This window comes from Astatotilapia calliptera, chromosome 5 (genome assembly GCF_900246225.1).
Source record: "Astatotilapia calliptera chromosome 5, fAstCal1.2, whole genome shotgun sequence".
Lineage (NCBI taxonomy): Eukaryota > Metazoa > Chordata > Actinopteri > Cichliformes > Cichlidae > Astatotilapia > Astatotilapia calliptera.
The window spans coordinates 33,367,580-33,393,324 of record NC_039306.1 but is presented as its reverse complement, the minus strand read 5'-3'; the positions used below and the strand labels follow the sequence as shown (position 1 = coordinate 33,393,324).

The 25,745-nt window shown below is 41.2% G+C and overlaps 1 protein-coding gene across 1 annotated transcript; it reads left to right on the top strand.

Moving 5' to 3' along the window:
• Window positions 1-4,755: 4,755 nt before the first annotated feature.
• etnk2 (ethanolamine kinase 2) lies at window positions 4,756-21,711 on the top strand. Its single transcript, XM_026169007.1, has 9 exons — window positions 4,756-5,268; window positions 10,118-10,255; window positions 10,344-10,465; window positions 10,932-11,072; window positions 14,523-14,665; window positions 18,988-19,071; window positions 19,164-19,324; window positions 19,422-19,495; window positions 19,788-21,711. Exons 1-9 carry the CDS (start codon window positions 5,122-5,124, stop codon window positions 19,858-19,860), a joined length of 1,083 nt encoding a protein of 360 aa, XP_026024792.1. The 5' UTR covers window positions 4,756-5,121; the 3' UTR covers window positions 19,861-21,711.
• The last annotated feature ends 4,034 nt before the right edge of the window (window positions 21,712-25,745 follow it).

Sequence of the window (25,745 nt, the reverse complement as noted above, 5' to 3'; positions counted from 1 at the left end):
TACTGAATACTAAAGACTTGACATACTAACTACATACTAGAAAAAGAATGATGAAATTCTGTAATTCCAAAATTACAAGTGGTGGTCTTCACTGGGGAAGCTTTTTTTAGTTCTTTTTATTTTGCTCTAAGCACACAGGAATGGCTAAGCCAGTTGTTTAGATTAGAAGTCTCACCGTAAGATCAATGTTACCTGACAGCGAGGCTTGTAACAGAAGGAGACTGAGACCTATAATGCATCAAGTAAGAGGATCTTTGGTCTGAAGTGGATCTGCACTCCTTATGAAGGGCTTTGGAAACTCTTCAGAAGCAGCAGTGTACCCAGGAGATCAAAGTTTTCGTTCTTTGGTTACGGTTTCCCCTGCTTATATTTATCACTATACTGCCACCATGTGGCTGAGAAATGGCAGTGTCAGAGTGGAGGCTTTGTGCTCTCTTCATTTTGGTGGGACGTTTGTGCATTTATTCAGTCAAACTGTACAGTACAACTCAGACAAGTAAATTCACAGTGTTTTACAGAGAGATAGAAGGAGCGATTTAAAACCGATAATAGAAATATAAACAGACATAAGAAGTGACGAGCTGTTTCAAAGTGACAAAGTGGGTGAGAACACTACTTATCCATATTCTTAGTTAACATTCTTGATTTGATTTAACCATATTTCACATGTAATCTGCAATAGGCAAACATCTACTATCCCGGGTTTGTTTATGTTTTGCACTTTTACAGATTATATAATATAACATCTTGGTTTAAATCAATTCCTACAAGTTTGTTAAGTTAACATGTTCTTTATTTCAACTGTTAATTTGTTTAAACTTACCTTACCTACCTGTCTTCCAGAAACAAAAGGAGGAAATGTAGTTTTACTTCCTGCTTTATAGTTTCTTGGTTAATCCGAGGTCACAGGAAGAGACCAAGTGCAGAAGGGGAAGAATTCTTGTAATTTAATAAAGTTGATTTTAGAGTGTTTATGGAGAAATTGATTTATTGTTGTAATATGTATTGATTACACCAGTAACCAGTTATGTTGCCAGTAAAGAGTAGCAGTAGAGGTTTGAGTATGATAATGTTCATCTTACCTACTGAATGGAATAGGCCAGAGGAGAAATTGTTTGGTTAAGTGGACTATTTAAGCAGAAGAATTCAGGTGTTTGGGGAGAAAGGACCAGGTCAGTGTAGCTGTGTTGTGTTGTGTTGTGTTGTGTTGTGTTGTGTTGTGTTGTGTTGTGTTGTGTTGTGTTGTGTTGTGTTGTGTTGTGTTGTGTTGTGTTGTGTTGTGTTGTGTTGTGTTGTGTTGTGTTTTTATTTTTTGGTCACAAACACTGGACAGCATCAGTCTCCTGCACTTCGTTGGCCTCTTAAGTCAGGTCTTACCACACTCACAGATGTCCATGTTTATATGGTAAAATAAAAGTACCTTCACTTTGCTTTGTTCTAATTCTGGGCACACAGAGAACACCTGTCACTGCTGATCTGAGAGTGCTGCATGTTTTGTAAGGCACAAGTAGATTTGAAAACGCAACTGAGTGATAATGATTTGTCACTTAAAAATTATTATGCATACCGGTACATTTTAAACAACTTTGTTGGACTTATCTGGACATTTAACAAGAATATCATATTTTTACACCAACAAAATTAAATTTTTGTGTGATTTTCATACATGGCTGCTTTTATATTTCACATTTATGTAGATACACTTTATAGAACTTATTTAATGTATTTTTTACTGTGTTGTTCACCCTGTTCTGTTTTTGATATGTCAGTCTAACATGCATTCTTTAGTCTTACATTTAGTACAAATTATTACTCCTAATATAATGATAATAAAAATAATGCTCTCGGTGTGGTTGTGGTATTTTGAATTTAGCTGCAGAATAATCACATCAAAACCAAAGTATCATAAACCTGTATTTTATTCACAGTATGATACAGAAAATATATTAAATGTTTAAAGAGAGTCATTTTATTATTTCATTAAAAACTTTGAGTTCATTTTGAATGTGAATGCAGAAAGATATCTTTAAAAACATATGGATGCTGCAATGGTATGAATTTCAAAATTCATACCTACATCACCTTGTTCTTCAACTTATTGCATTCACAAGATTTTTAAAAACACTTCACCTCTGACCTTGATCTTAAGGCCGAGGTCACTGAGATGTGATGTCATCCAAGATTTTAGTAGATAGAGTTTGAAACTCAGGTGTCGCTGGCCTACCCGTCCGGCAGGGTCCTGACAATACCCCATCTGTCTTTTATGGCTGACAGTAAAAAGGGTTAGTTTTGAGAGCAACTTTTAATTTAGTTTTAGCCATATCTTTTGACTGAAGCGTCATTTAGTTATTGTCAGAATTTAGACATCTGAATTCATGTGATTACTAAATATCATAAGATTATTTTTGACTAAATCTAAAATGATACAGTTTCCTGGGCATGTCTTACTGCCATGGTTCTTGGTGTTGGACCCAGTGTTTTGAATTATTGATTTGGTTTCTGGTTTATAGGGTTCACATTTTGGCATATTTGGTTCTATTCCTTGTTCCTCTCTGCTTTAGAGTTAATTCCTCACTCAGTGTTTATCATCATGTTTAGTCACCTGCATTAGCTTCATTTGTGTGTCTGTGTATCACGTTAAACTCTCAGTTTGCGTGTGTTCCTTGTCCGATCCTCGTTTATGCACTGTAAAATCGAATTAGCTGATAAAACTTTAAAAAATTATACAGACTCATTGGCTCAAAAAACAAAGTAAAGCTTGCTTACAATAATTAAGTTAGGACATCTTACTCATTCTGATGCTGTGTGTCTCCGGGAGTCAAGGTTTCAGGCTGTTTACTCCTCCCGTACGCCATGACTGCAGATAAAGCTTTTTTTTCATTTATTTCTGCCTCCTGACTTCTGCATTTGGGTCGACTCTCTGCCTACCGCACAGTGGTCCATCACACATGCTAACTGGAGCTCATCTCTCCAGAAAATTTTCAAGCCATTTTTATATTTTGATGAAAGTGTCGGTCCATTTCATTTGTCTTCATGCTGTGACCCAGTATTTGTGTTTCAACATCTGGAATTATATTCTTTGATTACTGATCTTCGTGTTTTTGAGTTTTTTATTTAGTTCTCTCTCCCTTAACGTTTATCTCAGCCTGCAGTTAGTCTCTGTTCCCGTGTTTTCCCTGTTCTTTATATCCCTGTGTGCCACATCTAGTGCTTTTGTATTTCTTCTGTTCCAGAGTCTGTCGTGTTTCCATTTCAAGTCGTGATGTCATTCTTCCTGTTTTATTTTGATAGTCCTTGCCTTATGTCAGTGTATTCTGATTTTCTTTCTTTTCCCCCTGTGTGCCCCTCTGTGTATCTGTGAACCCTTGTTTCCCCTCCTTGTGTTTTATTCCACGTTTTCCCCAGCCCGTTATGTCCGTGCTCTCTCTCCTCCTGTCTGAACCTCTGTGTACTTCCTGTTTTACTTTGACAGTCTCTCGTCAGTATGTGTCATGTTGTGTTCACTCCTGCCCTGCCTTGTTACAATTATCTGTGTCAGCTGTGTTCCCCATGTGCTCCCACTTCCCTCGTTTACCCTCTGTGCATTTATGTCCACGTCTCCCTCAGTTCAGTGTTGCGTTCTCCCTCGTGCTGTGTGTGATTCTCCCTGTGTTTCCTGGTGAGCTTTATCTTTAGTTTTTCCCCAGTTGTATTACTCGTGATCTGTCTTTCCAGCAATAAAGCTGTGCTTTCTGAGTTTATTCCCCGTGTCCCCGTGAGTTTGCGTTTGGGTCCTCTCCTGCCTGCCACACAGCCTAATCATGACAGACACATGCCTTTGTTTTTATTTTGTTATTATCTTGTTTTTTGTCAGGAAGGGAAAAAAAGATCATTGGCTAAAAAGCAAGTGGTACTAAAAAGAAACAGGTCGAGAAACATTTGGCAACTAATTAGATTAGTTGGCAACAACTCTGTAACATTGCTAATGCAAACAGGCCAAGACTGACATAATCCCTACATCAAATATCTGAATGTAAGTGAGGTGTTTTTGAATTAAAGTTCTCTTTAAAGTTATGTACAAACTGTAGAAATGGGTTAGCATCACTTTCCTTTCCAGACTATATGACCCAAAGGTGCATTGTATTATTATTTTCATTACTAAGATTATATTACAAGTGTTTGGGTAATTAATTGTGCATTTTTAATTCAGGTGTGGTTGCATGTTTCAGTATTCTCATTCTGATGGCAAAGAAAATAGCCTACAGTGTAAGACATTTAAAATAATGACAAAATAATGATATTTTCATATCATTATTTGGATGATCTGATATCCTCGTGTTGGTGTTGTTCCCAGACCATCATGAAAATGTTGTTCCAGGTTCAACATTGCAAGTGACCAATCACATTGTTGTGACATTATTCTCTTGCGCGCCAAGCCATTCGTGCATTTATGAAATTCCAATGTTGCAAGGACAATGTCAGCCCTTCTCCTTTTAGCATGCTCCATGATAACAAGCGCGTCTATGTCAGATGTGAAACTCCAAAAGGAAGACTAAATATCTATAAATCATAAATCACACCAACGCTCGAACCACCTGCTAAAACAGCGAGGCTTCAGACGTCATTAGTGACGTCACTCGCCCTTAAAGAAGCAAGCCTCGGCACGCGCTTGATAAAAGCCTTCCTGATTTCTCGACGGCGCAGCGCGTCCCATCACTAATCCCAGGCTTCACTTTCAAAATTCATTTTTCCATTTTATCAGCTATCATTCGGCTGAACCCGGCACTGCTCGGGCATCTTCGGAAGTAATGGGCGTGCTCGAATGCAGTGCGTCTCAACCGGCGGTACAATCGGATGATCCCGGGCGGGCGGAGCCAATTAGGAGGAAATGGTACAGTTGGCTGACTCCTCCTAAGAAAACCGGCGACGACCATCAGTACCCGGCAGTTTCATCGTACATCTGTACCGCTTTCAACTCAACGTTACAGCAGCGTGTTAAATCTCTTGAGCCAGTCTTAGGTCACTCACAAAAATCACACCAACACTTACTTCTAAACCAAGCGGCACTCGTATGGTGCAATTTTTTTTTAGAAATTTACGCCAAGGGCTTGGAAATTAACGTTTCAGAGAAATTGCTGCAGGATGGAGACGCAAATACATGTACCCGTGGGCTCGCCGGTAATTAGAAAAATCCCAGTTTTCGTGGACGAGCGCAACGTAACGGAGGGAGCGATGAAGCTCATTAAAGAGCTGAGACCGGCGTGGGACTCGAGCGACGTCAAGACCAAGGTAACGTTAGCCGCAAAGCTAGCTGTACTGATTATGCTAGGCTAGGAAAGGATTGACAGCTTTGCAGCATCACCGGCAAGCTAGTAGGAGGGTCGTGGCAACCTGACATGTCGCCTAGCTGAATTAATTTTATTGCACCGCCTATAGTTGACTATTTCTATTTTCTTTACCAACTAAGAAGTTTAAATTGGTTTTGCTTTAGAGAAAATTTACATTTATAGGTTACCGTAGCTATCAAGGTGTTCTAATTAATTAGCAAACTTGCACCAGGATGTCCCAAAGCTTGGTATGCTTCTTATCTGTAGTGTATGCCCAAAGTGCACATCGCGTAGGGCACTTAAAGACGGTGTGAAAGCTGGTATAAGTCGCGCTGTCATCTTGGTGTTGGAGGACAGCTGATGGTGGCGCGATGGTCAGTTTGATAGAGGAACACGGTGATTGGTAATAATTACTAGTTCAAAGGGACAGACTGTGTTACAGCAGGTCCCTGAGCTTTGTGTTCATTATAGCCTGCAGCTGATTGTTGTGTCTCGTTTCTTCCCAAATACATGTGTGTGAATCCTAATGATATTAGACACACTAGATTTTGGACTTCAATGGAGTGTACATGTTGGAGGCCAAGATATACAGTCTCTTCTTTTAAACCGTTTAAATGTTTTCTTAAAAAATAGTACTAAAGAAGTGTAAGTGTGTGTGTGTGTGTGTGTGTGTGTGTGTGTGTGTGTGTGTGTTTTAATAAACAAAGAACCGTTGGGAAAAAACATCTTCCAGTTTTACTATGTCCACTACAGAGGATATAGCAAATAGGCTGAGTCTCCGGATAATATTGTTGTTGTTCCCATTTTATACAAGTAAAATAAAAAACTTTTTTTTTCAAGTGTTTTAAAGTCTTTCGTCTCTTTGAACATTTCCTCAGCTACAAAAGCAGAGATTAAACATCAGCCCCAGTCATATGTATCTTATCACTGATGGGCATTAGCAAGCCAACATGTCTCTCTAGCTTTCAGGTGATGTCAGATTACTGGGACACGCCCACCTGAATGGCAAAAACAGTACTGCTTGCCCTCCAGCAATCATTTGAACTTTGAGTTTAATTTAGCGTAATAGTTACTGTGCTACTAGATGTGCTAATCAGCATTTATTTATAGCTGCTGTAGATCGGGCACCAACACGTGAGCACACCTCTGCCAACCCTGCCTTACAGGTCAAATCCCACCAATCATTGCTTCTCACCAGCAGCCCAGGCTGTTAGTGGCAGCTCATTTAAACTGTAAAAATGATTTACCTGACAATGGAAAAATACTTTACTGTTATGTCATAACATTAATGTCACAAATTATTACTACTGGAATTTTAGTGACCCTGCACTGTAAAAGTCTAAGTCAGCAAACCGTAAGATTTACATGTGGTAGTTTGAAAACTTTTATCCTTTTATCCATACAAAAGCCATCTACTGTTATGGTATGTGGGCTGATGGTGATGCCAGCCATCTGAGAATACAAATTCAGATGCAGGCAGACAGGACATTGTTGGTTCTTTTAAAGGGGAAAGAATTCAATTCAATTCAATTTTATTTATATAGCGCCAAATCACAACATAAGTCGCCTCAAGGCGCTTCATAGCTACAGAGAAAAACCCAACAATCATATGACCCCCTATGAGGAAGCACTTTGGCAACAGTGGGAAGGAAAAACTCCCTTTTAACAGGAAGAAACCTCCGGCAGAACCAGGCAGAATGAGATCGCAGATGCATGCTTTGCAAATGAGCTTTCTCCGAACTGTAGATAAGCTCTCCATTAGCATAGGAAGAGGAATTGAGTCATTTGGGAGGGGTTCAGAGCAGAGCCGCTGTTCCTCCACATCGAAAGGAGTCAGTTGAGGTATTGCCTTCTGGGTAAGGTGTTTCAGTTGGGTACGTCCTACCTGGAGGAGGCATGGGGCAGACCAAGGACACGCTGGAGAGATTCTGTCTCTCGGCTGGCCTGGAAACACCCCAATAAGTCCCCGGATAAACTGGAGGGCTCGCTGGTTGGTGAGAGGGAGATCTGGGCTCCCTGCTTAGCCTGGTGCCCCTGCATCCCATTATCAGATACTGGACGATTTATTCATTCGTTATGTTAGAGCTGAACTTTTATTGAGTAGTTGTCATGAATTTTTAAACAGTAGAAATCATTTTGTCTTGATGGAGTGATCAGGCCTGAGAGTCAACAGGAGAAAAATTGTATGAATTGTATTGATCTTAATTTTTAGCAGGTTTAACTTTTTTTTTTTTTTTTTTTTTTTTAGTACCTTATTTGTTTATTTTTATTGTTTTTGAATACATCTATAATTCCCTTTTTTTCGGACCCTCATGCTCCTGTAACAAGTGAATTTCCCTACTGTGGGATTAAAATCTATATCTAATATTTGCAAATTAATCCCCTGTTTAATGCAAAGTTAAAAGGTTGGAAGTAAAGCCTTGATGTTGATTTACAAAGTTGAAGGAAACTCTTATATGGAATTCATCGTCATAGGCCTACCTCAGGTTTGTGCTTTTGCTTATACTTTGATGTGGGACGATAATAACAATGTGCTTTAATAATATAGGCCATGAGCTAAACATCCACCCCTATAACAACGTCATGACATATTGTACCATTGGGTATGTAGACAATGGTGCGTATCAGCACCTTTATTCATTGTAATATAATAACAGTTGGTGGCAGATGTGGTTCCAAGAAGTCTTTTTTTAAAAGATTTCCCTAGAAGTGTGGTGGTGTTAGGTAATCCACAGAGACTTGACTCATCAGGGAAAGAAAAATGCATAATTGATTCCAGGTAAAAGGATCTAGTAACTGTTGTGTCGTAGCTGGGTCAAAGTTTTTGGAGCAGTGAGCGCTACAGAACTGTTAAAAGTCCTCAGTGGCACAGTCTAAGCCCAGCTGCTTCAGCCCTGTATTTACATCCTGGTTACTCCTCTCCCTGGGCCTTGCACAACAGCCACCTGCAGCTGAGGATGTGACCGTGTTTATCTCGACTTTTCCAGGCCAGACTGGCAAAACTTCTCTCAACGACTACCACTCTGACAGTAGATTTATACACCTGCACTGCTAACAGGAAGACCTGACCGGCCCTGCCACCTGGACAGGGAGATTTTTATTGTCTATTGCCAAACATCCACACACTTCCTGAAAATGGCAGAGTGCCTGCAGCGACAGAGAAATGGTCTCCTCTTACAAGTTTCACATAACGAAGACTCAAAGATTCACGTCAATCAAAGGAAACCTGTTCCAGCCTGTACAGTGAGGTCACCCTACAGGGAGCTGGTTATTGGTAGTGGGGTGGTTGAGGGGGGGGATGCCACCATCAATGTCCCATGCAAGCAGTATATGGCAGAATGTTTACCTCTGTCTGGGTCCAAGCTTATCGCTGTCTGTCGATGTATTGATCGTAGGTCTTAGCAGCGTATTGTGTGGCGGGCAGAAGGGATCAGTCACGTTTTGGCAAAGGCGTGTATGCTTGTGTATGAATAGTCATAACAGGGATGTCTGTCGCCCATCTTTGTGGTGAGCCACGTGTGGAATGCCAGATATGCGTGAGTGAGCGTCTGGTCCTTGGGGGGAGATGCAGGCAGTGTGTATGTTGTTATTGTGTCCGCTGCAGCGGGACGGACCGGCCCACCACTGTCCACTGGAGCCACGCTGTCACTCCGATTTTTTTTGTTTTTTAAGGCCAAGTTTCAAACACACAAGGCTTTTTGCTAACTTTTCATTTTAGAAAAAGCATTTGACTCAGCTTGTTGACAGCATCACTCTTTAAGACTGATCAGGCGACGTGCAAGAAGTCTTCACCAGTGATATGAAGGAACACTCAGGGTGTTTTTACTCTGGTTCGTTTTCCCAACTGGTGCGGTTTGTTTGTGTGGATGTGAACATAGTAACTGCACTCACATGTGGACCAAAACAACCACACCAAGAACCAACAGTCCAAAGTCCAAACGAACTCCAGAGAGGTTCATTTACAGCTCGTTTACAATGTGAACGTGAGCCGATATGAAACAAATACTGGGTGTACATTACAAGCTTAAAAAACATCCTGTAGCCAGATAGAGAACATCACCAGTTAACCTTTGGACTGTGGGAGGAAATCAGAATACATGGGGAGCACCCACGCAGGCACTAGCAGAATATGCAAGGTCCACACAGTTGATGGATTTGAACCCTGGACCTTCTTGCTGTGACGTGACAGTTGTAACTACTGCACCACCGTACCGTCCAGGATGATATGATCAAGATAAAAATGTTTCCTCTTAGGCTAAAGGGAGTAACTCAGTATAATGTTGGTATGTCATCATCGTCATCAGCGTAAGGGGACAAGTGGGCTTGGTGGATGCCACACAAACACTCAACCACTTGTCGAGAACATGGTGGCAGATGACTCTATCTGAGGACTGTATCTGTGTAGACCGCTGCAGAGGGCTGTTGAACCACTACACTCTGTAGTGTGCATTCATTTTTGATGAGTTTTATGCCCTACTGTAATATCCCTCTCCATGTCACTGTCCATACACTGCTCTTGCTAACACAGACTGACCATGCCCTGTTCTCATGTTCTTGTACAACTATTATTCAAACAAAATCTTAGTAAGATGACTTAAAAACCACTTCCACATTTAGCTCAAGTCTTCTGTGAACCCTGCGGAGGCATTCTGACATATTCATCTCATGTAGGTCAAAGCTGTATGGTGTCTTCAGGGTTGATGTTGACTTAGAGGTAACTAATAGCTTTCAGGAAAACAGTCCTGAAGCACCATGGCGCTGTACAATCAGAGGCTCTGTTTGAGACGAGATGTGGTTTCATCTTTTTCCAGCTCTTCACCGATGGAACCACCAACAAGCTAGTGGGCTGCTACCTGGACGACAGTCCAAATGACGTAGTCCTGGTCCGAGTATATGGAAACAAAACAGAGCTGATTGTGGACCGAGACAATGAGCTTAAGAGCTTTCAGGTAGTGTTGCCGCGTTGCAGAGTCCTAAATTAATTAACGTAAGCAGTTGTTTGCTCCTACCTCATTGTCATCTTTTTGTGTCTCCTAGGTGCTGCATGCTAATGGTTGTGCTCCTCGCCTCTACTGCACCTTTCTAAATGGCATCTGCTATGAGTTCATGCAGGGAGATGCACTTGGAACGCAGGATGTCAGAGATCCTACTCTGCTCAGGTGTGAATTTGTCACAGCAATGTTTGAATGGGTTTTTTGAGTTTACTCAAAGATGGTGAAAATTTTAACATCAGTGCTTTTCTGCCTCATACAACAAAGATTAGACACATGGAGAAATGCACAGGACACACAAAAAAAGAACTGTATAATGAAGAAAACGGACAATTCCACAAGGTTCTGAGCTGAAACGCAACATTTAGAGGGAATGCTTTATCTGGTAACACAATGTTTTGACTGTGAAACAGTCTTCCCATTGTGGACGTCAGCTCTGTGTAGTGGACATTATGTATTTTCTTGTTTTAATTCAACTATCTCCAGGAACTCTGTAACCAAAATTTGTCCTTGTAGATAAATGAAGTAGGACACTCTGCCACTGTACTGTGGGGATTCTTTACAACTAGATACTAATGGTCTGTAGTTGAAATCTTGCCACGACTGTAACCTTGTTCTGTCTGTCTCCGCTTAGGCTGATAGCCAGGGAAATGGCTCGTATCCACGCCATCCATGCACACAACGGCTGCATCCCCAAACCCAACCTCTGGATCAAGATGCGGAAATATTTCTCACTTGTAGCCACAGAATTCACAGAGCAAGCCTCCAACATCAGGTGAGCTCCTGCTTATCTACTTTCAAAGCTCAAAGTTAAGGTTATCATTATCACCGTGATAATGATGCAAATAGTCCATAAAGCCCAGCATGAGTTTCCTGTTAAATGAGAACATAAGCTGTTTGCATAGAGCCTGAAATATTCTGCAAGTTCTCTGTGATGAAGCAGTGGGGTAGTTGGGCTTTCTTTGCATAAAAAATGACAGAGATAACTGCAAAAAGCGTACGACTGTATCCTGTGCGGTTCATGTATTGATGTCCAAATATAAACTTTAACATTATTTCTGGGTTTGAAGGCTAACAAATGTTCCTGTTGGCACAGCACTGTCCATTTGAGAATGCGTTAGCAATTAAGACTGTCACGCAGCTGAAATACTCGGCACTGACTCAAGTTCTCTTTTTTTTTTCCAGGTTTGTTTAAAAAGCACGTAGGACTAAATAAGCAATACACCTTAGCTAGTCTCAGTAGAAGAGAGTTAGGTGCTCTGCTGCAAATACAAGGTCTCCTGTTCCATTGCAAGCACACATACTGCAAAGTCGCATGATTTGACAGCATATGGGATATAGCCCAAATCAAGTCTGTAGAGAGAAGTAAACATGTGCTAAGGTCAGACGCCGGGCAGAATTAACCAATGACACAATAATGTTATTGCTATGCTAATTAGCTCATTACAACAATGGAGCAAGCTTTATATTTCTACTGAAATATGTCAAAGCAGCATGGAGACAGTAAACTTTTTAATCTTATCTTTGTGTTTTATATGAGTAAAATATCGTTGACTTGTAGCTTTAGCATAAAACTGAACACTTGGCTTGCAGCATAGAAAACACCAAGATATTTGTCAGCCAAAAGATGAGATGTAATAGAGATGTAATTTCCCAGCCTTACCTAGAAGTGTATTTAATGAAAATGTAAATTCATCTCTATATAATAAGGAGGATAGCATGGCAGAGACATGTGGAGCAGATAAAGTATACCATTTTATAACCTGGCCAGCTGCCCAGTCCCAGCTAATATCTTTGTTCTCTTCCCTGTTAGATTAAGTCCAGCATGTGGCTTATATAACTGTAACAATAATAGCAGACTGGATTAGGGAGTGTTTGGCATTCAGTGGGCCAGCAGATGTTTGCTTAGCCCGGTCTATCAGATCACTTTATCCCGTCCTTGGTAACACAGACAGCTAGAGTCCCTGGTCCTGGACAGCAGACACTTGTTGCACACTGCTATCTGAGAAGCCCTCATGTTGCGCTTCATTTTAATAGGCCGGTGTTATTTGTAGCATTTAGTCTAAATCAGAATCATTTCAGTAACATTTCCTTTGTGGATGACATGTTAGATGAGTTAAGTTTGAGTGAGTGTCAGAGAGAGAGCTAGCTAGATGGAAATCTGAGAGGAGAGGGTGCATCCTGTGTGCACACTGGTTTTCTCTGAGCTCAGACTGTCTTCAGATTGATACTGGAGTAATCCACATAAGCCCATTACATTTAACAAAGGGGTTTCTACTCAGCACTCTTAGCTTTTGCTTGGATGAGACTACCTTAGCTCTTTCTCTGCTATCTAGTAAGACCACGTTTGGACTACCATCAGATCAGACTACACAATCTTAGCTGGGCTGAACCCTTCGTGATGCGTGAAGCCTCAGTAGGTTTGTGTCATGTGCACACAGATGAGAAGAGCAAAGATTTATATAAATACTGGTGCAGGATATGCATGAATGTTTATAAGATAAGATAAGATAACCTTTATTAGTCCCACACGTGGGAAATTTGTTTTGTCACAGCAGGAAGTGGACAGTGCAAAAGTTATGAGGCAAAAATTAGAATACAATAAGAATAAATACAGTACACAACTGTACAGAATAGAATAAAATAAAATACTATATACAGTAGAATAAAATAAAATAAATATACAATAAGATAAGAATAGAATACAAATACAAATACTATATACAACTGAGTAAAAATACAACGATGACAGAAAGGATTATTGCACTTAGTGTTATTGCACATGTATGGATGTGTGTGCTTGTTCAGTTAAAGTCTTTGTTGTGGAGTCTGACAGCAGTGGGGAGGAAAGACCTGCGAAATCTCTCCGTCCCACACCGTGGGTGCCGCAGTCTCCCACTGAAGGAGCTGCTCAGTGCTGTCACAGTCTGCTGCATGGGGTGGGAGATGTTGTCCATCAGGGATGACAGCTTAGCCGCCGTTCTCCTGTCACTCACCACCTCCACTGGGTCCAGAGGGCATCCTAGAACAGAGCTGGCCCTTCGGATCACCCTGTTCAGTCTCTTCCTGTCCCCAGCAGAGATGCTGCCGCCCCAGCAGACCACACCATAAAAGATAGCAGAAGCCACCACAGAGTCATAGAAGGTCTTCAGGAGTGGGCCCTCCACTCCAAACGACCTGAGTCTCCGCAGCAGGTACAGCCTGCTCTGCCCTTTCCTGTAGAGGGCGTCTGAGTTATGAGTCCAGTCCAGTCTGTTGTTCAGATGAACACCAAGGTACCTGTAGCTGTCCACAGCCTCAATGTCCATACCTTGGATGTTCAGTGGTTGCAGTGGAGAATGCTTGTGCCTGCGGAAGTCTACCACCAGTTCCTTGGTTTTACTGGCGTTGATCTGGAGGTAGTTCAGCTGGCACCAGTCCACAAAGTCTTGGGTCAGACCTCTGTACTCCTTGTCGTCCCCATCAGTGATGAGGCCGACTATTGCAGAGTCATCAGAGAACTTCTGCAGGAAGCACTGGGTGGAATTGTGGGAGAAGTCTGCAGTGTAGATGGTGAAGAGGAACGGAGCCAGAACCGTTCCCTGTGGGGCCCCCGTACTGCAGACGACCCTGTCCGACACAAAGCCCTGAGTCCTCACATACTGTGGTCGGTCGGTGAGGTAGTCCAGGATCCAGGTAGTGAGGTGATGGTCCACTCCAGAGTTCACCAGCTTGTCCTTTAGAACCGAGGGAAGAATGGTGTTGAAGGCACTGGAGAAATCAAAGAACATGATTCTCACAGTGCTTCCAGCGGTCTCCAGGTTATTATTTCAAGTACAGTGTGGAATAAATCGCAGATCAGATGTTGGTAGTCAGGTCTGAAAACTCAGGAAATGAGGTGTAATGTAGCCGTAATAACAGTGACTCCAGCACCAGGAGGGTCCACTGAGAACTTGTTTCTCTGCAACTGTGTTCCCAGGAGTCAGCAGGCCAGAGCCCCACTGAGCTTGTGTGTGCTGCCTGTGCATGTCGCACTCAGTTGTTTTCATTTCACATATGTTCCCACGTGGCATGATACCAAAATAATGAAAGGTGTTTTATTTAGGTGAAAAACGGCCAGTGAAAGTATTCCTGTGATACTTACTTAACAGGTGGACACAGTGTTGTGCGTGCAGCTATTCTGAATGGTTGTCACAACAATGTGCGCGACTACACTGACCTTCTCTCCATTTCCTTCCCTGTCCAGAATACAGCAGGAAGTTCCCAGCAAGGTGGTGCTGGAGCAGGAGATGGTTTGGATGAAGGAACATCTTTCCACACTGGGCTCACCTGTGGTGCTCTGTCACAATGACCTGCTCTGCAAGAACATCATCCACAACAGCAAAGAGGGTAAGTGTCTGAGCCTTAATCTGAGCTTCTCGTCTCACGGCTGTGATTCTATTTTACAACCAGAATGAGCAGCAGCACTTCTAACTTCACTCCCCACACTGCCCCCATTCCAGTGGATCATTGACAGCTGGGTCACTAGAAGTGAGGCATGTTATACTAACTGCCTGCACCAGCACAAAAACATCTTTTGGTGTTAACATGTAAAGGTTGGGAGTTACTAAAGTAATGCTTTATTTGCATAATATTTCCCTTTTAGTAGAACTTTCTGTTTGTGCATCTATAACAACCAGCATGCACACATACAGCTCTCTAATATCATATGCTGACTTTTACAGTTGTTTCCTTTTATTCTTTAGGCAGTCTGTGCTAACATTTATAGAAATGGCCTTGGGCTTTGAGGAGTTTCAAAACAGACAGATAGTTGTCACATGTGTTCGCCAAGCTGTGGTACAAAATACTAAGAATTCTAATATTTTGTACCACAGCTTGGCTAATGCAAACAGCTGGACAAATTAGCTTGAATCCACAATAGCTGACTACGTTAGCATTAGCCATGATGCACAGTGCAGCATGCTGATAACCATCAATGACCGGAAAAAAGGATTTGTGTGCTCTACAAATGAAGAAGAAACACCCATAAACAAATATTATATGTTAGTTTGGTTTCTGGGGGGAAAAGCATTTGCCTGTTAGCAAATTAATTCAGCCGTAATGTTAGCATTCCCAATAACTAGGATTTATCTGGCGGTTACTAGGTTTTAAGGAAAACAGAAACATGATCTTTGCAATTAGAGCAGGGCGATATGGCCAAAAATATTTATCACGATATATATTTGAAAATTTGCGATAACGATATAACTGACAATATAATTGATGCGAGACAAAATACAACTCCACAACATTACTAGCGCAAAAAGACAACCTTCCATTTATTTTCACTTAAACAAGAAGCTGGTTTTTATGTACATTAAAGCTTTATAAAATGTAACAGTGCAAATGCAAATTCCTTGCTGAAAGTTTAACCAAAAGGCATTTCCAGTAGAAATGGGCTGACATATCCTGAGCATAACCATGTATAATATCCACTGAAGTTAAAAAGAGGTGCTTTGCAACATTAAACTGCAGTGTGCAGTACGCATTTTTCGGACCATAAGGTGCACGGGATTATAAGGCACATTAAGCGAAACAAAGCAGTCAGATAAATCAAACTTTATTAAACTCATTCTTCTTGCTTCCTCCACTTCTGTACCATTGATTCATTAATGTTGAATTCTCTGGCAGCTGCTCTATTCCCATGTTGTTGCAGTATATTAATGACTAACCTCGTATTGTGGATGGATTATCTCAGTTGTTCTCCTGACTGAAGTTTGGTCCGTTTACAGCATCCTGCCATGCGATTGCATTTGTCTCTAACCATGAAGAACCTTCACGTTAACTTTTATAAGTGGAAAAGTGTTAGTGTTCGTCCTCCAGCTCCACTGTTTATGTTATGCTAACATAGCTGTGTCGCTAGCAATCACGTAGCACATCATTATATACCAGCTAGCCCAACTTCAGTAACCCTACAAACGTCAGTGCTGTTTAGTTTCCTGTCTTCATTTATGTTGAACGTGATAGCAGAGCTGTACGTTTGAATTTTTCTAGAAATCTCAGTCAGAACATGCTATATCATGCTTAGGTAACTAGCGAAACTAGCGAGCTAACTTCCGCTAGCTTCCTGCTAACTTCTAACTCCGTTAAATGTAATAAATTTTGTTTTCATGGATGCCTGGAAGTTAAACTTCATAGTTACACCTGTTAAAGCAGCAATGCTGATCGTTTTATTAAAGATGAAAGAATTGAGACAGTTTTTAACTCTCAGTGATGCTGCAGTGTTTGTTTGACCTGAAGAATTATGGAGTTTAGGACCCAGATTACTCCCAGATTTAAGAGCATCTTAGCCCGACAAATACGACAATAACGACGGCCGCTTGCATGTTCTGCAAAAAAATGTGCTTTGTTGTGTATCTGACGGACAAACACCAAACCAGTTCCACATCACGGAAGTTGCACCATTTTTACAAACCAATTCTGGTTCATCTGTTTCACTCAACAATCGGCCATGTGCGTATGAAAACAAAGGCACTGCGCATGCGCGTTTTACTCATATTCTACCGCGATATTTCATTTTCCTTTCGTTGCCTAACATTATACCGGTATTACCGTGAACGGTATAATATGGCCCAGCCCTATTTGAAACAGCACCTCTTGTACTACAATTCAAAAAGTTCTCTATTGTAGGATCAAGAAACACATGCAGCGTGAAACAAGAAGCAAAACAGGAAAAAAATGAATGAGCGTGATGTGTGTAGTTATGCTTGTGCACCAGTTGCAGTGGTTTCATTAACACTGCATTCATCAGGATCTTCCAAAATGCTGCTTGGTCAGGTCTGCTGATATATATTTTGGGTTTATATAGTGCAACTGCTTGTAATAAAACAGACTTTATGTAAAGACTCAGCTCAGGATTCATATAAAGGACTACTCCCTGCTCCGTCCCCATCAGTTCGAGAAATAAAAAACCTTTGCTTAGATTATAAGCAACAAGCTGTGCATATGTTGTTAGTAAGTTATTGGTGGCAGCATTTACTGTCATACATATTGTTACTAAATCTCCTCTGGAGCCACAAGTAGGGCTGGGTATCTGGTATCTGGTATCCGTATTCTTCAGGTCAAACGAACACTGCACTGAGAGTTAAAAACTGTCTAAATTCTTTCATCTTTAATAAAACGATCAGCATTGCTGCTTTACCAGGTGTAACTATGAAGTTTAACTTCCAGGCATCCATGAAAACAAAATGTATTACATTTAACAGAGTTAGAAGTTAGCAGGAAGGGGTTAGCTAGCGGAAGTTAGCTCGCTAGTTTCGCTAGTTTCGCTAGTTACCTAAGCATGATATTGCATGTTTTGACTGAGAGATTTACTGAAGTTGGGCTAGCTGGTATATAATGATGTGCTACGTGATCGCTAGCGACACAGCTATGTTAGCATAACATAAACAGGGAAGCTGGAGGACCAACACTAACACTTTTCCACTTATAAAAGTTAACGTGAAGGTTCCTGATGGTTAGAGACAAATGCAATCGCATGGCAGGATGCTGTAAACGGACCAAACTTCAGTCAGGAGAACAACTGAGATAATCCATCCACAATACGAGGTTAGTCATTAATATACTGCAACAACATGGGAATAGAGCAGCTACCAGAGAATTCAACATTAATGAATCAATGGTACAGAAGTGGAGGAAGCAAGAAGAATGAGTTTAATAAAGTTTGATTTATCTGACTGCTTTGTTTCGCTTAATGTGCCTTATAATCCCGTGCACCTTATGGTCCGAAAAATACGTACTGCACACTGCAGTTTAATGTTGCAAAGCACCTCTTTTTAACTTCAGTGGATATTATACATGGTTATGCTCAGGATATGTCAGCACATTTCTACTGGAAATGCCTTTTGGTTAAACTTTCAGCAAGGAATTTGCATTTGCACTGTTGCATTTTTATAAAGCTTTAATGTACATAAAAACCAGCTTCTTGTTTAAGTGAAAATAAATGGAAGGTTGTCTTTTTGCGCTAGTAATGTTGTGGAGTTGTATTTTGTCTCGCATCAATTATATTGTCAGTTATATCGTTATCGCAAATTTTCAAATATATATCGTGATAAATATTTTTGGCCATATCGCCCTGCTCTAGCCACAAGCATTATTCAGTTTTTGTGGATTCATGCTAATTTGCCCAGCTAAGTCTGTCTATCTGGTCTTTGTATATCTGCTCCTTGTCTATAGTAACGACAGACTGTTGTTACTATAGACAAAGATCAAAGATTTGCAGTTTTTCAGTGCATTCATGTAAATTTCCATGAATGTTGCAAAGGCGTTGTTCACTGGCTCTTGTTCCGGTCATCCAGGTGTAGATGACTGGTGTACAGTTTGACCAACAAGTCCCTCCAGTGCGTCTAATAGTCACATAATCCCTCTACTTCCTGCTGCCTCAAGATGACCATCAAAAACAATCCCTGCCCCAACAAAGGAAGATTAACTGAAGCACACAGCGGTTCCATGTAAAGATGCTCTTCAGGTTCAGTCAGTAGCACTTGAGTGAAGAGGCAGCACAGCTAGCAGGCTTTTTAACTGTCTCTGACTTTGTCTGTCATGTGACCGTGCACTGCATGTGGCAGCAGTACCTGAAGAGTGCTTCATATTGCTTCCCTTCAGCTTTGCTGTAAATGACCACGTGCATAATAATGTAACATACGTGTTTTCCTTTCTCTGGTCTCCTTAAGGTCATGTGCGCTTCATCGACTATGAGTACTCCAGCTACAACTACCAGGCCTTTGACATTGGCAACCACTTCAATGAATTTGCAGGTCAGCAAAAGCACAGTGTGATTTACATGAGTTAGTTATGTGTTGGTGGTGCACAGCTTATCCTTCAACTGCACGTCCATGTGTTTGTTCAGGCATGACTGAGCCGAACTATGGACTCTATCCTAGTCGGGAGATGCAAATGGAGTGGCTCAAGGTGTATCTGCAGGCTTACAAACTCTTCACCAAGAACACAGAGGAGGTCAGCCAGCGAGAGCTAGAGACGCTCTACGTTCAGGTCAACAAGTTTGCTCTGGTGAGACAGATGTTGACAGATGCACACAGTATCTCTTGCAAGCTCAACCCTGCTGTTTCATGGTACACATCTGATATCTCATTTGTTTTCTCTCAAGGCTTCTCACTTCTTTTGGGGTTTCTGGGCTCTCATCCAAGCCAAATACTCCTCCATCGATTTTGACTTCCTGGGGTAAGTGTGCGTGTGTGAAGAGGTTAGCACTAAGCATCATGACTGTACACGCACACATACACAGAGACGCACACACCACCACATCCGTGCAGATGAGTTAAGCAAGTCATGGTTGAATGTGTTTGGGAATGTGGCAAAGGTTCACCAATCTGCCAAAAATTGTGTCCACAAACTTTTTTTATCTTATCTAAAGAACACATTTGTAACATTCCAAGAAGAAATCTTAGAGAAGAGACATCTCTGTGCAAGCGACAAAGTCAAAAATCAGTCTTTTCTGTCTCTCCGTCTGCAGGTACGCCGTGCTACGTTTCAACCAGTACTTCAAGACTAAACCTGCAGTGATGGCCCTGCAGATCCCAGAGTGAGAGGAGGCGACGGAAGCCAGAAGGACGAGGAGAGGAGCCCAGAAGGAGGTGTGTTTGAAGGTTAAATGCTGGGACTTCCTCTCCCATGAAGACGCTTCTGTGAGCCAGCTGTTGATGGACCACTCCTCGGTCAGCCTGGCATCCTTTTCCTGCAACAAGCGCAATTACTCTTTGATTCCCCCAAACTTTAGCTCCACGTACGTCACCGCTGTAGCCCGAGAATGACAAAACTTTCATGTGTGTATGTGTGCAAGTGCATTCGTCTGCGTTTGTAATATATGTTGAAAAAGCGTCACGCTTTTCCTCTTAGAGCAGCTGAACCAGGCGTAGAGAGGTCTGTGTTTGGGATAGGACACCAAAATGTTCCACAACGCTGGTAATGATGTCACAAGAGGAAGGAGAGGGTTGAAGAGTGTCAGGACGATGGTTTGTTTTCTGAAACTGACTACAGGTGCAGCCTGGTGTTAGTCCCATTGTATGTTTGTGTCTTGTGTGTGTTCCTTCCTCTGTCTCTACATATTTTAACACATTGTGACCTTTTCTCGTTTTTTTTTCCATCACCTTTGGTGCTAAGTGCCCGTAGCTTTCTGCACTGAGCTTTCCTCGGGGTGTCCTTTCCTGTGCCCCCTGTTTTTCCTGTTGAAGCACTTTCAGCTTCTTTCACCACATCTTCCACTTATTCACAGCAAACTGCTGCTGCTTATGCTGCTAGAATTGTAAGACTTGTCTGCGTGTTAGTTGGTGTTTCATGCCAAACGCCACGTGTTTGGAACAGCAAATGGAAAGCTAAATGTGCATTTATTTATTTGTATTTAACATCTCAGGTTAACAACTCTTTGGAAAGTGGTACTGAAGGAGGTGGAGGGGATGGCTACAAAGACGAGACCTCTGTGTGTGTTCCTGTCCTTGAGCATTATTTCCACCTTTTTGACTTTTATGGTTACAGCGCATCGCTCTGTTAAATTTTCCATTTAAGGTTTCCAGACATTTTGGAAAGTCACCACCTCTGTCATCCTCCCTGTGCCATGTCCTCCTCTCCCTTTATACCCTTTCATCTTTGATCGGTCACCAGTTCCCAGTTTTGGTCTTTGGTTGCTTCTCCCTTTACTCTGCGGAGGTTTATGCATCTGTTTTTCAAACCGTCCTGAAATCATAGCCCAGTCTCAGTCCCATGCTGTAATCCACTCTATTCATCTCAGATTTAGTGTCAAAACTTCTTACATAATTACATATTGCATAAGTTTTATCTGGGGTCAAATCAAGTGGAGCTTTCAAAAAGAATCTGGCGTGGGTTAGCTGGGGGGGGGTGTCTGTCACGAGATCAGCTACTGTTTTCCTGGGAAAAAGATCTGACTCTGAAAGACGAAGAAATCATTAATGCACAAAAGTACTCACAGCTTAGAAAGCAGGCTTCTTTGAAATCTAGCTTGTCTGTTTGTTATTAAATAATTTTTTTTCAGCTTAACTTTTGACTGAACACCTAACTAAGCAGGAATGTATCTGTTCAAGCCTGTCACCTTTTTCAAAAGGCCAAACAGATTGAGTGTAATGTGAAACATAGACTGTATAGAAAAGATGGATGTAATGTGATGTAATGCACTGTGATGTCAGCCATTGGTGAGCAGAGTCTCATTTTGAAGCCTCGAGTTCTTTCTGAGATGTGGCTCACAGATTTTGTCAGTCATATGCAAAATCGTACAGTACTGTAGTTAACTTCTGACTCAATAATAACTAGTAATAAGTTAATAATTAATATAATAAGAATAAGAATAATAACGTACAAAAATTACATATTGGAAAGTGTAAGACTTGAAACTAGTAACTATTCAGACAATAAAGTCATCAATGATATGTTTACAGAGTTCAAAAACTAAGTTTTTCCAGAGGCTTCTAAGCAGTTGGATGTGTTTTTGTGACCTCCCCGCTGGACATCCCATTCACTGCAGGACATCCCATTCACTGCAGGGCATCCCATTCACTGCAGGGCATCCCAGTCACTGCAGGGCATCCCAGTCACTGCAGGGCATCCCAGTCACTGCAGGGCATCCCAGTCACTGCAGGGCATCCCAGTCACTGCAGGGCATCCCAGTCACTGCAGGGCATCCCAGTCACTGCAGGGCATCCCAGTCACTGCAGGGCATCCCAGTGCAAAACTAGAGGGTAGAGCTGGTGGGGTGGAACCTTTTGTTTCCATCACCGTTGGCCAAACTTGGCTAAAAGCAGAGCAGAACTGGCAGCTTTCTAAAGAAGTCATGGGGTATTACTCCTCCTTGGCACCAAAGAGGGAGCTCTGACCTTTGTCCTCTACTGCTGGTGTCGTGTAACTGGAAGGCTTAATAATTCACCAGCTGAGCTGCAGGAGAGAGGGACTAAAGCATGTTAATGGCTTTCATTCAGAACATTTAACCCGAGAGGGATTTTCTGAGGAGTGCTGTTAATATCTGAAGTCTTTAATCGTTCTTAACTTTAGGTAAAATAATTCTCTTCTCCTCAGTGTGAATAAGAACTGATTGCAACAGTACAAAACTCACTGGGTTTAAAAGTTATTGATGCATACACTGGCACATATTCAGGAGTCTTTTACTTCACTTAGTGAATTTTATTATTTAAATGTTATCAAGAGACTTATTTTATGCCACTAACAGTGAAGTAATCAGCTTGGTGCATTTGCAAAGGCCAAATTGGTGAATTTGCTGCTTGAACACACAATTCTAATACCCAGGTAGGACATCAGCCGGGATAAAGAGGGCATTCGCACTCCATGAGCACTGGGTGAATATCTCCATTCCCTTCAGAGGACACTTATACAGGCTGCTGACAGCTTTTTGAAGGGAAGGCATTTTAGGTTCCTGTAACATTGTATCTTATACGCTGAGTGTGTGGGAGATGAATTGAAGACACATTCCAACTAATCTTTGCATTTATTTAGCAGCTGTTTGGATCTTTGGTCACCTTACCCACTGCTGTAGTATCACCCATTAAAGATGCAGTGATCAGATTTCATGTGGCCAAATAGAACAAATTTAAAAAAAAACAACTAGCCCGGACAAATATACCAAATAAAAAATGTTTGGCTTTATTTATTTGCACAAGTCTTTCACTGCTCTCAGTCTGTGAGTGCACTTCCTCAAACAGGGAGTGGAGACAGAGATGGCTAATGTGAGATAAGACACCGTTAACTGAGCTGTCAACACATCATCTCAACTGTGATAAATCCATCCAACCAGTGTTAAAACGAACGTGACAAGAAAGCGAAACCTGATATTTGATCCACGATATTGACACAATATTGCATCCGTATTCACAATGCTGCAACAACTTTTTCTCTTTAGACTGGGTGCTGGGTAAGGTGACAGCAAACAGAAAATGAACTTGACTCTGATCCCCATTTCCAGACAAATGCATCCATTTCATGTGTTTTTGTGTCGACTGCTGAGACCGGCTGTCTGAATTTGCTGTTCCACGCTGGCCATTGAAACGGTTCACTGTCATAATGTCGTCACTTTATACGGTTGTTTTAAAATCAGTTTGTTTATTATTGATTCTAAATCTGCACTCCACACTTAGTTTGTTGCAGTCCAGTCATACCAAAACAGTTAGCTTCAGTTTGCATTGCATTTAATTTGAGATTAACTATGTTTGTGTGCGTGAATGTACTAACTTAATTATACAAAATACTGTTCAGAAAACTGACTTCTTTTTCTTTGTATGCTGACATATACTTTTTGTAAGTGCTTTGATTTGAAAGGTAGAGTGCTGTGTAAAAGGACACAGCGCTTGGTTTGCAGATGTGACTTTGTAAATGTACTCATCCACTGCTAAAGGAGATGATGATGGGGGATGTAAATATTGTAAGAAATACTGTGAAAAGCTTACTGTACAGTGATCCTTCACACCTCTGTAGGAGTGGCAAGATTATTTAACTGTTGTTAGTAAATATTTCCATTAAAAAGAATGAAATGGTATTAAAAGACCTTGTTTGGCTTTTGATTTGTCCTGTTATGTACTAGCATGTGACTTGTTGATTTGTCGGTTGCCTCAGCTGACTCTGTGAATTTGGCCCTGATGGGAGGAAGCAACTACAAAACTTGTGCTGGGGGACATCCTGCCAAAACACACAGACTATTTTAATGATCCCTAACTTCCCTAGGAGTGGAACCTTTCACACCTTTTTTGTTTTACCCACATGAGAAAGAAAATGCATCCTCCTAAGGTTTTATGTATCAGGACATATTAAAAATCTTATGGTCCTTAGCGGGTCTGAAAAATAAGTGTAAACAACTTTGGATGAATAATACATGACATGTAACACTGTGTTATTAGTGATTTAAGAAAAAACAAGCCAAAATCCAGGAGTAGTGTTTGAGAAAAGTTCAACCTTACTGCTTCTGTGGGAATGAAGAGGCCAAGAAGTAGCCTGCTGTGATCACCTTAGTAAAACCTTAACTGTGGGCAGTTTTTGTGCCAAATAAAAACCACAATTTTCTCAAAAATTGGACATCCCAACAATTTAACTCCAAATTCAGACTGTGCCATTCTCCGAGGAACTGCCAAAAGTATTCACTCAGCCATCCAAACCACTGAATTCAGGCGTTCCAGTCATTTCTGTGGCCGCAGGATAAAACCAAGCAGCTCGGCATTGGGACTGCTTCAACAAACATTTGTGAAAGAACGGGTCGCTCAGAAGCTCAGTGAATTCCAGCGTGGTACCGTGATAGGATGCCACCTGTGCAACGATTCCAATTGTGAAATTTCCTCGTTACTAAATATTCCACAGACAACTGTTGTAAACAAAGTGGAAGCCACTGGGGATGAAACTCAACAACTCAGCCAAAAAGTAGTAGGCCATGTGAAATCACAGAGCGGGGTCACCAGATGTTGAGGTGTAAAAGTGCAGAGGTCACTAAGTTTCTGCAGAGTTAATCGCTACAGATCTCCAAACTTCACGTGTCCTTCAGATCATCGGTCCCCGGGCCACGCCGGCTCAGGTGTGAAATGTATGGTTTTATCGGTTTTTAGTGTTAACTCGGTTTTCCTGGGTCTTTTTCCGTGTGTTATGAATAAATCTTCTGGTTTTTTTGGTACCGGTACTGGTTTTATTAAAGGCCGGTCCGTGAAATTATTGTCAGACATAAACCAGTCCGTGGGGCAAAAAAGGTTTGGGACCGCTACTCTACACGATGTTTATGCAAAGTTTCATCCGCTCATCCAGGCCAAATGAAGAACATAGATACACTTTGAATAGTATAGTATGATGACACACAGGCCTAATTTAACCGAAAAGATTGTATATAAATAGAAAATGATATACGATGCTTAGTCTAGTCGTGCTTAACAACAGTAGGTCCACAAGTTTCGTCATTAAAATACAGCCAGAGTAAAAAGAGCGCACACCCTGTACCACCAAAAAAGGTTTTGCTTATCATTAGGACATAATAAAAAAGATCTAGTCTGTACCAGGTCATAAAAGTCAGAAAAAACAGTCTGAGGTGAACAACAGCAACTCCTTATATATTATGCCCTGTCTTTAGTTATTTAGCAAAAATAAAGCAGAAATGCAGAAATAGCGTGTAAAAAAATTAATTAATTAATTAAAGAATAAAAAAATGCTCCCACGATTCAACAGCTTGTCAAAGCAGCAACGACTCGATGTAAATGTTTTTTTTGTCTCAGTCTCTCAAGTCCTTACGAAGGAATTTTGGCCCACTTCCACAAAAAAGAGGAAAAGTTACAGTTTAAACCTGCAAATTTACTTGTGTACAAAGAAATCCCCCCAGATTGGCTTTTATATAAAACGTATACTTTTTAAGTAACAATTTAACTGTTTTTTTTTTAATTTTTGGGTTTTTTTGAGAAAGGAGAATAATAATCTGATTTCCATTTGT

Excerpts from the sequence above, each read along its gene's own strand:
- etnk2 (XM_026169007.1), top strand. The coding sequence starts at position 5,122 with ATGGAGACGCAAATACATGTACCCGTGGGCTCGCCGGTAATTAGAAAA. Across the intron at positions 10,256-10,343 it reads ATGAGCTTAAGAGCTTTCAG|GTGCTGCATGCTAATGGTTG; the intron begins GTAGTGTTGCCG and ends TGTGTCTCCTAG. Across the intron at positions 10,466-10,931 it reads AGAGATCCTACTCTGCTCAG|GCTGATAGCCAGGGAAATGG; the intron begins GTGTGAATTTGT and ends GTCTCCGCTTAG.